Below are 11,714 nucleotides of genomic sequence, written 5' to 3'. Positions count from 1 at the left end.
AGTCATGTCACACAAGCGTTTGCACCGCTTCCAAAAAATCAAATGGTGGCAAAATCTGACAAAAATCGGGAAAATCGGCAAAATACCCGGTATTTTCCAGGTATACCCGGGGTTTCCCATCGATGCTGTCCGCACGAGCGTGACTCGCCACTCCACGACTCCACGACCCTCCACGACCGCCGAAAAGTTCTCCCACTCGCGCCCTCCTCTAAACCGAGTCCTCTCTACAGTTACATACATACCCGCAAAATACCCGGTATTTTGCCAATTTGGCTGAATTTGGCCGCAAACCAGCCTCAGACTCGGCTCAGATCCCGAAAATTTGATGATTCCACGGAGTTTCGTAATTTACCATACCACTCTCTGCTCATACCATACCACTCCCTAGGAGAATCCGCCTCCTTGGCGTGCGGGCGATCAGGGGTCCGATCGGGAGTCGAGGGGTGTCTCAGGCGAACCAGCATGGGCATATTAGGGGGGCCATCACCAAAACATTTGGAGCGAGAGACACATTTGTTAACATTTGTGTGGAGACATTTGTTTTTCTCCACCTACCTGCACGGGGCCACACACAGTAAACAACAAACCATATCATCATCATCACACAGTCAAAGCGCCACAAAACCATCAGAGATGTAGGTGTAGTGTTGGCAAAACAAGACACAGAAATCGCACAGAATCACAGCGGGAGGAAAGCGGCGAGTCGCAATTCCTGGGGTCCTTGTGGCGGGCCACCCTGTCCAGAGAGGCATGGATGCCAATGGAATCAGAGGGCGACGAGGTCTGTTTGGAGCGGGGCCTGCAGGGCATCTTTAAGCTGACACCTCTCTCAGGACCGGCACCTGTAAGAGATAAGGCGTCCCGGTGTGAACGTGTTCCACACCCCTCACCCGTGTGCGTGTCTCTCTCGGACGGAGAGAGGAGCCACCCTCCCTTCCTCCTGTGTCCGTGTCTGTCCCGCGCACATTGTCATGGAAGGTGGAGCGCGCACATTGTAGCGAAGTCATACTTAGTCCTTTACTGTTTACGATTTCCGACATGGTTCCTTCGCGTGAGATCATCGACGACACTGCGGTCGTCAACGACGGCACGGCGGCCGTCAACCAGCGCACGACGAGCTACTGCGAGCCCGTCGTGGAGTCCACCGTCCGCTCGATACGGTCGGTGAACACCAAGGATGTCTCGGACGGCAAAGCGACGCCAACCGAGGACATCAAGGTGACTGGCAAGGCTGGAGACCTTGCACTCGGCACTGAGGCCGGCAATGAGACTGAGACCAACGGCACTGAGGCCAGCACTGAGACCAAGCTCAAGGGCGACTCCATCACAGTCGACCGCTCCGATAGGTTACTACCCTGCTTGAGTCCGGGAGACGGAAGGTCACATGCCTCGTTCATTAGCTCGCGCCTCTGATCAGCGCGACGCCTTACCTTTGTTGTCTCTGCAGACAATGGGGGAGTGTAAGAGATAAGGCGTCCCGGTGTGAACGTGTTCCACACCCCTCACCCGTGTGCGTGTCTCTCTCGGACGGAGAGAGGAGCCACCCTCCCTTCCTCCTGTGTCCGTGTCTGTCCCGCGCACATTGTCATGGAAGGTGGAGCGCGCACATTGTAGCGAAGTCATACTTAGTCCTTTACTATTTACGATTTCCGACAGCACCGGACCGAAATAGCCTTTTTTGACCGCCCGGGCAATCTCGGCGCACCCACAACCCTCTGTTCCCCGCTCCACGACCCTCAGAGTGTTACGAGCCTCGTACGAGCCTCGAACGCCCCTCGTGCGCCACCGCCCTCACCAAATCCACCGTGTTGGACCCGTGCAATGTACTGGGGCGGGGAGCTCGCCTCTTCTGTGATCGGACCTCTGGCTGACAGCGAGAAGCGCGAGACGCTCGCCCTCCTTCTCACGTCGACACCAGCATCATGTCGGCCGCCGACGTTGCCGCAGCCGGTGCGAGCACCCCTTCCTCAGCCAACTTTGGGCGACAGCTATGAGAGCGATAAGATGGTCGGAGGTTCGCCCTTTGTGTCCGCTGAGGCTGTGCTCTCCGCCGAGGCTGTGATCTACGAGAGCGCTGCCCGAGCAGCGCTCCGAGCAGAGGCGTTGGCGAGAGAGGCTGAGGAGGCTACGAGGCGTGAGAACTCGATGCAGAAGAGGCAGCTGGATGGACGCGTGTGCTTTGATCTCCGACAAGTTGACGGCGGCTCGTCAACAAAGCCCAAAGTCGCGAGCAGCGTCTGGATTCAGGGTGCCCAGAGGTGGGCTTGATACATGATAGAGCGAGAGAGGAGCGTCGTCATAGCCGCGTGTCACGTGACTTTGAGATGCGTCGTTAGCCGTGCTTCATTGAGTATCCCTGCCAGTGTATGTCGTTGGCCATGAAACTAGCTCGCTTCCGCAACCCCGCCCTTGTGTCTTGACGTCGCTCCCCGTGACACACCGTCACCGACCCACCGTGCCGCTCCCGCGCGGGGCCGGTGGGCCGTGAGCGCGGTGTCTGCTGCCAGCCTGCACAGTGTGCAGACATCCGTGTTGTGCCTGCCCTCTTTGCCTAAATTCTTTGATTTGGGGGGGGATGGGGCGGTCGAGTGCCTCCCTCGAGTGCACAGCTAAGTGCCTCGCCGTCCTCGCAGGAGTTAGGCGGCTCCCGTGGTGTCCCTGTGTTCGTGCCAGTGCGCGCCAGTCCCGTGCCCAGTGTTTGTCGCCGGTAAATTCTTTTTGTCGGTGCTGTTCGCTAGCATGAGCACTCTATTGAGTGGCGGCGGCGGTCCTCTATTGACGGCTGAGCTACTGAAGCTGATCGTGCGCCTGCTCAAGAAATTGCCAAAATTGGCCCTCAGATTTGTGCTCACTGCCCTCTCGCCTGGCGCGCACTTCAAGCGGCTGGCGCTCGTCACCGCTCTGCAGGCGCTTGCGTCGCTGGTGCACTACGCGCGCAAGCTGTGGGCGCGCGGCTCGAGCGTGGCGTGGCAGCGGCTCGCCAAGGCGAGGAACTACGACGAGTACTCCGTCGCGGCGCGCGAGGTCGAGTCGGACGCTCCGCCGGCCGGCGACGCGCTCTCGGGCCCGCAGGAGAGCTTCTTTGCGACGCTGCGTGAGCGGGCTGCCAACTACGCGAGGCTGCAGGCCGAGGGCGACGAGTACGGCCTCATGTTCCACCTCCGCTCCGAGCTGATGCGGCAGCAGCTCGGCAACCGCGGCTACGCGCGCGAAGGCTCAAAGTGGCTTCGCGAGCACTCGACCGCCCGCGAGGCCATCGCGCACTACCAGGCCCACGTCTGCGAGGCGCTGCGGTACATTGCGTCTGGCGCGGCGCCCTCGTCCTCCGCCGCACGGCAGCGCCTCGCCTTCGTCAACGAGACGCGCCACTCCTACGGCCAACACCGCCCTCCTCCTCCGGGCCTCGGCCGTGCCTCTCCTGTGGCTCACTCCTCTCCTGTTGCGTAGGCCGCACCGCCCTGCTACTCTCGGGCGGCGGCGCGTTCGGCGTCAAGCACATCGGCGTCGTGATGGCGCTGCACAAAGAGAGCCTGATGCCCCGCATCCTCTCTGGCACATCGGCCGGCTCGATCGTCGCTGCGTATTGCGGCACAAAGACGGACGAAGAGCTGCAGGAGATGCTGCTTGAGGACCCAATTATTTAATTACTCACTGATCAATCGGCTATGAATGAGCAGGAGATGCTCTTTGAGGACCCGACGCAGCACATCGTCGCCCTCCTCTCCTCCCTCCCCTTCTTCGGCGTGCAGCGAGGCGCCTCCGAGGCGAGCCTCGACTCGCTTCTCCGCGACGGAAGCCTCGCCGACCTCGCTCGCCGCAGCCGCAACAGCAGCGCAAACGCGTGCGCGGGCGCGGCGGCGGCGGGCGCCGCCACCACCGCCGCTGCCTCCTCCGCCAGTGGCGCTGAGGTTGCGGCCTTGAAGCCGCCGGTGCCGGCCGCCGGTCCGGAGGCGGCGGCGGCGGCGGCGCGGGAGGCGGCGGCGCGCGCGTCGAGTTTGCTGCGCGAGGCGGCGAGGCCGTTGAAGAATGTGGCACAGGGAAAGGTGATGATGGACCAGGGCGTGCTGCGCGACGCGCTGCGTCACTTGTGCGGCGACTTGACTTTCCTCGAGGCGTTCGACCGCACCGGCCGGGTGCTGAACATCGTCGTCACGCGCTCGGATGGACCTGTGAACAGCGTCTCTTCACACCTCCTGCTGTGAACAGGTGCTGAACATCGTCGTCACGCGCTCGGATGGACCTGTGAACAGCGTCTCTTCACACCTCCTGCTGTGAACAGGTGCTGAACATCATCGTCACGCGCTCGGATGGACCTGTGAACAGCGTCTCTTCACACCTCCTGCTGTGAACAGGTGCTGAACATCGTCGTCACGCGCTCGGATGGACCTGTGAACAGCGTCTCTTCACACCTCCTGCTGTGAACAGGTGCTGAACATCGTCGTCACACGCTCGGATGGACCTGTGAACAGCGTCTCTTCACACCTCCTGCTGTGAACAGGTGCTGAACATCGTCGTCACGCGCTCGGATGGACCTGTGAACAGCGTCTCTTCACACCTCCTGCTGTGAACAGGTGCTGAACATCGTCGTCACGCGCTCGGATGGACCTGTGAACAGCGTCTCTTCACACCTCCTGCTGTGAACAGGTGCTGAACATCGTCGTCACGCGCTCGGATGGACCTGTGAACAGCGTCTCTTCACACCTCCTGCTGTGAACAGGTGCTGAACATCGTCGTCACGCGCTCGGATGGACCTGTGAACAGCGTCTCTTCACACCTCCTGCTGTGAACAGGTGCTGAACATCGTCGTCACGCGCTCGGATGGACCTGTGAACAGCGTCTCTTCACACCTCCTGCTGTGAACAGGTGCTGAACATCGTCGTCACGCGCTCGGATGGACCTGTGAACAGCGTCTCTTCACACCTCCTGCTGTGAACAGGTGCTGAACATCGTCGTCACGCGCTCGGATGGACCTGTGAACAGCGTCTCTTCACACCTCCTGCTGTGAACAGGTGCTGAACATCGTCGTCACACGCTCGGATGGACCTGTGAACAGCGTCTCTTCACACCTCCTGCTGTGAACAGGTGCTGAACATCGTCGTCACGCGCTCGGATGGACCTGTGAACAGCGTCTCTTCACACCTCCTGCTGTGAACAGGTGCTGAACATCGTCGTCACGCGCTCGGATGGACCTGTGAACAGCGTCTCTTCACACCTCCTGCTGTGAACAGGTGCTGAACATCGTCGTCACGCGCTCGGATGGACGCGCGCCGCCGCTGCTCTGCAACTACCTCACGACGCCGCAGATGGTCCGCTACACTCTCTGGCCTCGCTGCACCATGTCTTCTCCTACCAACTCTGAGCGCGTCGTACAGGTCGTCTACTCGGCGTCGCTCGCGTCGTGCTCCATCCCCGGCGTGTACGACGCGGTCGAGCTGATGGCAAAGGACCGCCACGGCGCCCTCGTCCCGTACTTCAAGACGGGCGGACACCGGTGGCTGGATGGCGGGGCGGGCAGCCAGCTGACCTGGAAGGTGGCGCCTCTTCACGCCACGTGCCGTGAGCAGGCACGACAGAAAGGCTCCAGGAAGGCTCCAAGAAGGGGCCTTTTCACGCCACGTTCCGTGAGCAGGTGGACGGACGGCGGCTTGCAGGCCGACCTCCCCAAGCAGGGGCTGACCGAGCTTTTCAACGTGAAGCCAGGGGGGTCGTGTCGCTTTCCGCACGTTTCTTTCGTGACGGCCGCACGCCTTGTTTGCCCCCCCCCCCCCCCCAGGTCAACCAGTTCATCGTCTCGCAAGTCAACCCCGTCGCCCCGCTCGTCGTGCCCGCCCCCGCGCCGCCCCTCGTCACCGAAACACTCCTCTGCCTCAAGCACCAGCTGCTCGGCGCCCTGTCCGGCCTAAGCCAGTTCGCCTCCGGCCACCTCATCCGGCCCTTCGGCTTCCGGGCCGCCGACATGCTCCCGAGTGCACGGAGCGAGATCGCCCGAGATCACCCGAGATCGCCCCAGACGTAGGTCGCCGACATGTTCCTGCAGGAGTACGAGGGCACCGTCACTATCTACCCGCGCTGGTCCGTCCTCGAGCTCCTGTCCTTCCTCTCCAACTTTACCGTCTCGCGCGTCGAGGCGCATGCAAGCTGTTAGTCATGACTGGGTCTCACCTCCTCACTTCCCACCTCGGCGCGCCGAGGCGCCGTTCACAGGACGCAACGGTGTCCTCACTCGACCATCTCCCCATATCTCCCCCTATCTCCCCCTATCTCGAGGACGCAACGGTGTCCTCACTCAACCATGACCGACACTAGGCGTACATCCTCGACGGCGAGCGAGCACCTAAAAAAGAAATATATCGCGAGCCGACACTTCTTCTCTTCTAGGCGTACATCCTCGACGGCGAGCGAGCCACCTGGCCTCACCTCGAGCTCATCCGCTCTCTCACCGACATCGAGTACACTCTCGACGCGGTGGCGGCCGAGCTGCAGTGCGTCGTCCACGGGAAGCTGATGCGCCAGCACTCGCGCTCCTCGTACGGCGGCTCGTCGGCCCAGCTCGCAGAGATGGGGAACAGCAGGCCCTCGCGCGCCAACTCCAACGCAGACGTCGTCTCCCTCGGCGGCGGCGGCGCGGGCCCCATGCAAGGAGGGCGGATGCCGTCGTACATCTCACTCGACGCATACAGCGGCCGCGGCCGCGCCAAGGAGCAGCCCGCCGACGCGGCGAGCAGCACGCCGCGCAAGATGGTCGGCGTCGCATCGCACGCCTCGCTCTTTGCGCTCGGGTCGTCACTCGACCTCGCCGGCGGCGGGGATGAGCCTCCGGCCTCGGTCGGGTTTAGCCTCTGACGCCCCCTACATAAAGTAGGGGATGTGGGGCACCTTTTATTCATGATAGCATGCATGCCTCATGCGCATATCCAGTTCCACGCTCAAGAGACGGCGAGACACAAGCGAGACCGACCAGCGACCGAAGCGCGAAGAACACTCGACTCTCTGCTCTGAGGGTGCTCTCTCTCTCTCTCTCTCTCTCTGAGCGCGCCGCCCACGCACACGCGAAATGGCTTTGGGGCCGCCCACATACTCACGCTCCAACACTACTACCCTACTGCGCAGTCTCTCAGCTGCTCGACCGGGCGTGCTCCGGGGGCACCCACCCCTTCCACTGCTTGCCTCCCTCCCTGCCGTCGTGCAACCATCCCTGTCGCGCCTTGTCCACAAAGCGCAGCAGCCGCTTCCTGTCCTGGCACGGCAGCCCCAGAGGATCGAGGTCGACCTTGCGCGCCTGCGGTGGCGGGCGCGCGCAGGGGTTTCTCGTGCAGCGGCGAGTACCGCGCGCGGGTGGCTTGGCCGAGCGCCGCCCTCGCTGGGCTGCGCGGTGCGGGGAGCCAAGAAGTCCCTCCTCCCGACAGCGCAATTTCAATGTGCGCACGCCACCTGCAGCAGCTGCTCGTAGCTCATGTCCTCAAACTTGGACAGGTGCTTGGTAAGGTCGATTGCGCGCTGCCCTGCCGACTGCTTCGCCTTTGCCTTGCCCATCTTGGGCCGCGAGGCGCGCCGAAGGAACTCCTCGATCTGGCTGGGGCCCGCGGTGTCGCACAGCATCCGCCTCGCGGGCAGCAGCATGGGCCGAGGTAGCCGGCGCAGCATTCGGAGCTGAAGGAGAGGCGAACAAGAAGAAAACCAAGCCGCATCGTTCAGAACCCGGAGAGAACTCCCATCCCCGCCCTCTTCTTTTTTCGTTTTTTGCATCTACCGTAAATACCGCGCGGTGTCCAGTCCGAGCCTGACTGTTTCTTCTCCTTCTTCACCTTCCTACACACATAGTCTTAGCGGGGCAGCCTGGTCCGCCTCATCGTCGCTGTCGCGTGTCGGCCGTGTACACCTCGCCGATCTGTACCCGCGGCCTCCACGAGGAGCGCGGCCGCCGCACACCACCAGCACCACCACCACCCCTCCCAGCCAGCCGCGACGGGTCGGCCCACCGGGCGAGCAGCTCTGCACGCCGCCGCGCGGTCGGCGCGATGGCCAGCACGTAGAGCCGGATCTCCTCGGCCGAAGCGCGCTCGTGGCTGTCGTCCACCTCTACGATGGCAACCGACCGGTCCGCAGCGCAAAGGCGGAGAAACTCCCGCAGCGCCGCGTCCTCAGACTCGATGAAGACGCGCCGCCGCTTCTGCGCCCTGCCGCCGTGTGCGCCGGCGGCCTTGGATGCGTCGCCGAAGACCGTCGGCCGACGCACGCAGTGGGACATGATGACGACGGCGCCCAGACCCCGTCCGTCGTCATGCCGGGCGGCCTCCTTGCAAGCCTTGAAAAAGGGCGCCGCCTGCGACCGCGTGTACACCGAGTCGCTGCTGAGGACGACATCGAACCCCGAGTCGAGGGGATGCCCCCAGACATACCGCCGGACCGCCACCCGGCTCGCATCGCGGGCGTCCAGCGAGGCCGCGTTGAGGCGCGCGAGCCGGAGTGCCTCTGGGTCGCAGTCAGAGAGCACGACGCTCGCCCGCCCGTCGATCCGGCTCGCAAAGAAGAGACCGCAGGTGCCGATTCCTGCGCCGAGCTCGAGCAGGCGCAGCGGCTCGTTTGAGCTGGGAGCATTCGCCAAAAAGGCGCACACGCGCATCGCGCATGCTGGGCGCGGGCCCGGATCATAGCCGGTGCCGTCCCTGAGGCTGCCGAGGTCACCATCGTCCTCGTGGGGGCCCTCGGTCCCCGTCGCGCGCCTCTGCAGCCGCAGCTCCGCGTGTCCCGGCACTGCGAGGGGCCACAACGCCGTGCTGAGACCCTCAGGAGCGTTACATCCCGGCGGTTCTGAACCGATCAATGCACTCCGCTTTCCCAATAGGACCAATCTCTCGAGCACGGCATTGGCGCTCTCGCTTGGCGCGCCCATAGTGAAAAAGAATTTTGCCACGGCGCCCTCGCGGTTTCTTTTTGGCTCCGGTTAGCGCAGTCTTTCTTCTAAGGGGAGAAGATTGGAGAAAAAGAAAAACAGGCGGGCGCGTACCCTGATGGTGGAGGCGGGCGGCGCCTCCTCGGGCGAGGCGGCCTCTTCCGGCCTACTGGCGCGCCTTCCCAACGAGGCGGGGGGAGCGGCTGCGCGAGGCGACGAGACGGCGCTGCTGGCGTGGCTCGACAGCGGCGGGAGGGTGAACGCGACTTGCGGGGAAGGAAATGTGTATCGCTACGCGTCTCGTCGCGATGCGAGCGGCATGACCGCGCTGATGCTCGCCGCCCAGGAGGGCCACGAGCGGGTGGTCGAGCTGCTGCTGCAGCGCGGCGCGGAGGTCGACAAGCAGAACAGCAACGGCGACACCGCGCTGATGCTAGCCGCCGCTCGCGGCCACGAGCGGGTGGTCGAGCTGCTGCTGCAGCGCGGCGCGGAGGTCAACAAGCAGAACGGCAAAGGCGGCACTGCGCTGATGAAAGCCGCCAGCCAAGGCCATGAGCGGGTGGTCGAGCTGCTGATGCAGCGCGGTGCGGAGATCAACAAGCAGGGCAGCCGAGGCGGCACCGCGCTGATGGACGCCGCTTGCAACGACCGCCCCGCCGTCGTCCTCCGCCTGCTGCGGGCGGGCGCGGATCCAAAGTTGCGCTCTGAAAGCGGCAGGTCCGCGCTGCAGTGGGCCCAGGCAGAACGGCCACCGCGCGTGCGTCGGAGCCCTTCCGGCAGCACGTCCCGGAGGTGGCTGCAGGCCGGCGCGAGCTTCTTTCGGCCGTGACAGCAGCTATTGACGGCGACGAGGCGGCGTTGCTGGCGTGGCTCGACAGCGGCGGGCAGGTCAACGCGACTTGCGGGATGGGCGATGTGAGCGGCATCACAGCGCTGATTGGCGCCGCCCGCAACGGCCACGAGCGGGTGGTCGAGCTGCTGCTGCAGAGAGGCGCGGGTATCAACCTGCAGGACAGCAATGGCTTCAACGCGCTGATGCGCGCCGCCGGCCAAGGCCACGAGCGAGTGGTCGAGCTGCTGCTGCAGCGCGGCGCGGAGATCAATCTGCAGGACAGCAAAGGCGGCACCGCGCTGATGATCGCCGCCGAGCAAGGCCACGAGCGGGTGGTCGAGCTGCTGCTGCAGCGCGGCGCGGAGATCAACCTGCAGAGCACCAAAGGCTTCACCGCGCTGCTGATCGCCGCCCAGGAGGGCCACAAGCGGGTGGTCGAGCTGCTGCTGCAGCGCGGGGCGGAGATCAACCTGCAGAGCAGCAAAGGCTACACCGCGCTGATGGGCGCCGCCAGCCAAGGCCACGAGAGGCTGGTCGAGCTGCTGCTGCAGCGCGGCGCGGAGATCAACCTGCAGAACGGCACAGGCATCACCGCGCTGATGGACGCCACCTTCTTGAACCGCCCCGCCGTCGTGCGGCGCCTGCTGCGGGCGGGCGCAGACACGGCGCTGCGCTCCGAGAGCGGCAGGACGGCGCTGCAGATGGCCAAGGAGAAGGGCCACGCCGAGTGCGTGCGCGCCCTCGAGGAGCATGTGGCGGCGGAGGCGGAGGCGGAGGCGACGCGGCATGCCGAGGCGCTGCTGGCGGAGGAGGAGGCGGAGAAGGAGGCGGGGGGGCGCGAGAAGGAGAGCAAGAAGGGCAAGAAGAAGAAGAAGAAGGGGAAGGGCGGAGGTGGAGGCGCTGGGCCGTCGCGGGAGCCCGAGGATGAGGCAGCGCTGGCGGCGGGGGAGGAGGCGGAGTTGGCGGCGGCGCTCGAGGAGAGCGCGAGGCTGGAGGAGGAGAGGCAGGCGCCCGACGAGCAAGCGTCGTCCTCTTTGGCTGCAGAGAGGCCGCCTTCGGTGGAGGAGGAGGAGCCGCCGGACGACTTCGTCTGCCCGATCACGACCGAGGTGATGAGCGACCCGGTGATGGCGGCGGACGGGCATGCTTACGAGCGGACGGCGATCGAGCGCTGGCTCGCGACCAAGTCGACCAGCCCGCTGACGGGCGGCGAGCTCGAGCACAGCATCCTGGTCCCTAGTCACATGCTGCGCCGGATGATCCGGGACTGGGAGGGGGCGCGCAAGGCAGCGTGACCAGGCTCGAGATCGCCCCATCCCACACATCATCACCAGCACCAGCACCGCCCTCGGTCCGCGGGGTGCTGCTGGTGGTGTGTGTGCGGACTGTGTCTCGTCTCACAGTCTCTCTCGTTGTTGTGGCTAGTTCCATTTCACTGTGGTCTGTGGCACAGTCGCGTTACAAAACCTTGATTTGACCATTTGCGCAAAAAGGTACATCTCGGTGCCTTCCAGAGGCAGCTGCCACCCCGCCGAGTGGACGGGCGCACACAGCAGGTCTCCCGCAGGGCACCTTCGGGTGGATCTCAGTAGATCCGGCAGGCACCCCGAGCTCGCGACGCCCTTCACGACTGGGAGGGCCAGGGAGCGCACGTGCTTCGATCGCAGGGGGCACCATGGAGGGTGCACCTGCGCCACGGAGGCACTCCGGGCGGCGTATGCGATGTGGGGGGAGGGCCGGGGAGATGCTGCCTCGGCGCGCGCTGCCGCGACGCGGCACGGAGTCGACTGGGCCACGCCGGCGAGGGAGATGCGCTCCAGCGAGGGTCGGGTCCTTGAAACCGCCGACGCGTTCCTGGACGACAAGGCAGATCGACTCTGGAGGACACGGTCGGCGGCGCTTCGCGAACTGGCACAGAAGGTTCGAGACGGCACGGACCTTGTGCTCCTATGCGCGGGTAGGATTGAGTCCTGTCACGGCGATCTGCTG

General features: G+C 64.4%; 4 protein-coding genes across 4 annotated transcripts; 3 read left to right on the top strand and 1 right to left on the bottom strand.

Annotated features, from left to right (window-relative positions):
• Window positions 1-1,038: 1,038 nt before the first annotated feature.
• EMIHUDRAFT_247888 (hypothetical protein) lies at window positions 1,039-3,644 on the top strand (the record flags this gene model as incomplete). Its single annotated transcript, XM_005763870.1, has 4 exons — window positions 1,039-1,346; window positions 1,989-2,248; window positions 2,696-3,409; window positions 3,448-3,644. The coding sequence occupies 4 exons, from the start codon at window positions 1,039-1,041 to the stop codon at window positions 3,642-3,644; spliced, it is 1,479 nt and encodes a 492-aa protein (XP_005763927.1).
• A 402-nt stretch (window positions 3,645-4,046) lies between these two features.
• Window positions 4,047-6,843, top strand: EMIHUDRAFT_459761 (hypothetical protein; the record flags this gene model as incomplete). Its single annotated transcript, XM_005763869.1, has 8 exons — window positions 4,047-4,133; window positions 5,229-5,306; window positions 5,373-5,551; window positions 5,630-5,690; window positions 5,774-5,947; window positions 6,017-6,127; window positions 6,379-6,600; window positions 6,700-6,843. The coding sequence occupies 8 exons, from the start codon at window positions 4,047-4,049 to the stop codon at window positions 6,841-6,843; spliced, it is 1,056 nt and encodes a 351-aa protein (XP_005763926.1).
• A 1,003-nt stretch (window positions 6,844-7,846) lies between these two features.
• EMIHUDRAFT_247885 (hypothetical protein) lies at window positions 7,847-8,893 on the bottom strand (the record flags this gene model as incomplete). The annotated part of the gene is made up of 1 exon (XM_005763868.1): window positions 7,847-8,893. The coding sequence occupies one exon, from the start codon at window positions 8,891-8,893 to the stop codon at window positions 7,847-7,849; it is 1,047 nt and encodes a 348-aa protein (XP_005763925.1).
• A 1,944-nt stretch (window positions 8,894-10,837) lies between these two features.
• EMIHUDRAFT_247884 (hypothetical protein) lies at window positions 10,838-11,202 on the top strand (the record flags this gene model as incomplete). Its single annotated transcript, XM_005763867.1, has 2 exons — window positions 10,838-11,016; window positions 11,151-11,202. The coding sequence occupies 2 exons, from the start codon at window positions 10,838-10,840 to the stop codon at window positions 11,200-11,202; spliced, it is 231 nt and encodes a 76-aa protein (XP_005763924.1).
• Between the last annotated feature and the right edge of the window lie 512 nt (window positions 11,203-11,714).

The sequence above is a fragment of the Emiliania huxleyi genome, assembly GCF_000372725.1.
Source record: "Emiliania huxleyi CCMP1516 unplaced genomic scaffold EMIHUscaffold_613, whole genome shotgun sequence".
In the NCBI taxonomy this organism is placed as follows: Eukaryota; Haptophyta; order Isochrysidales; family Noelaerhabdaceae; genus Emiliania; species Emiliania huxleyi.
Note: the sequence above shows the minus strand (reverse complement) of the source record. Positions and strands in the feature narration are given on the sequence as shown.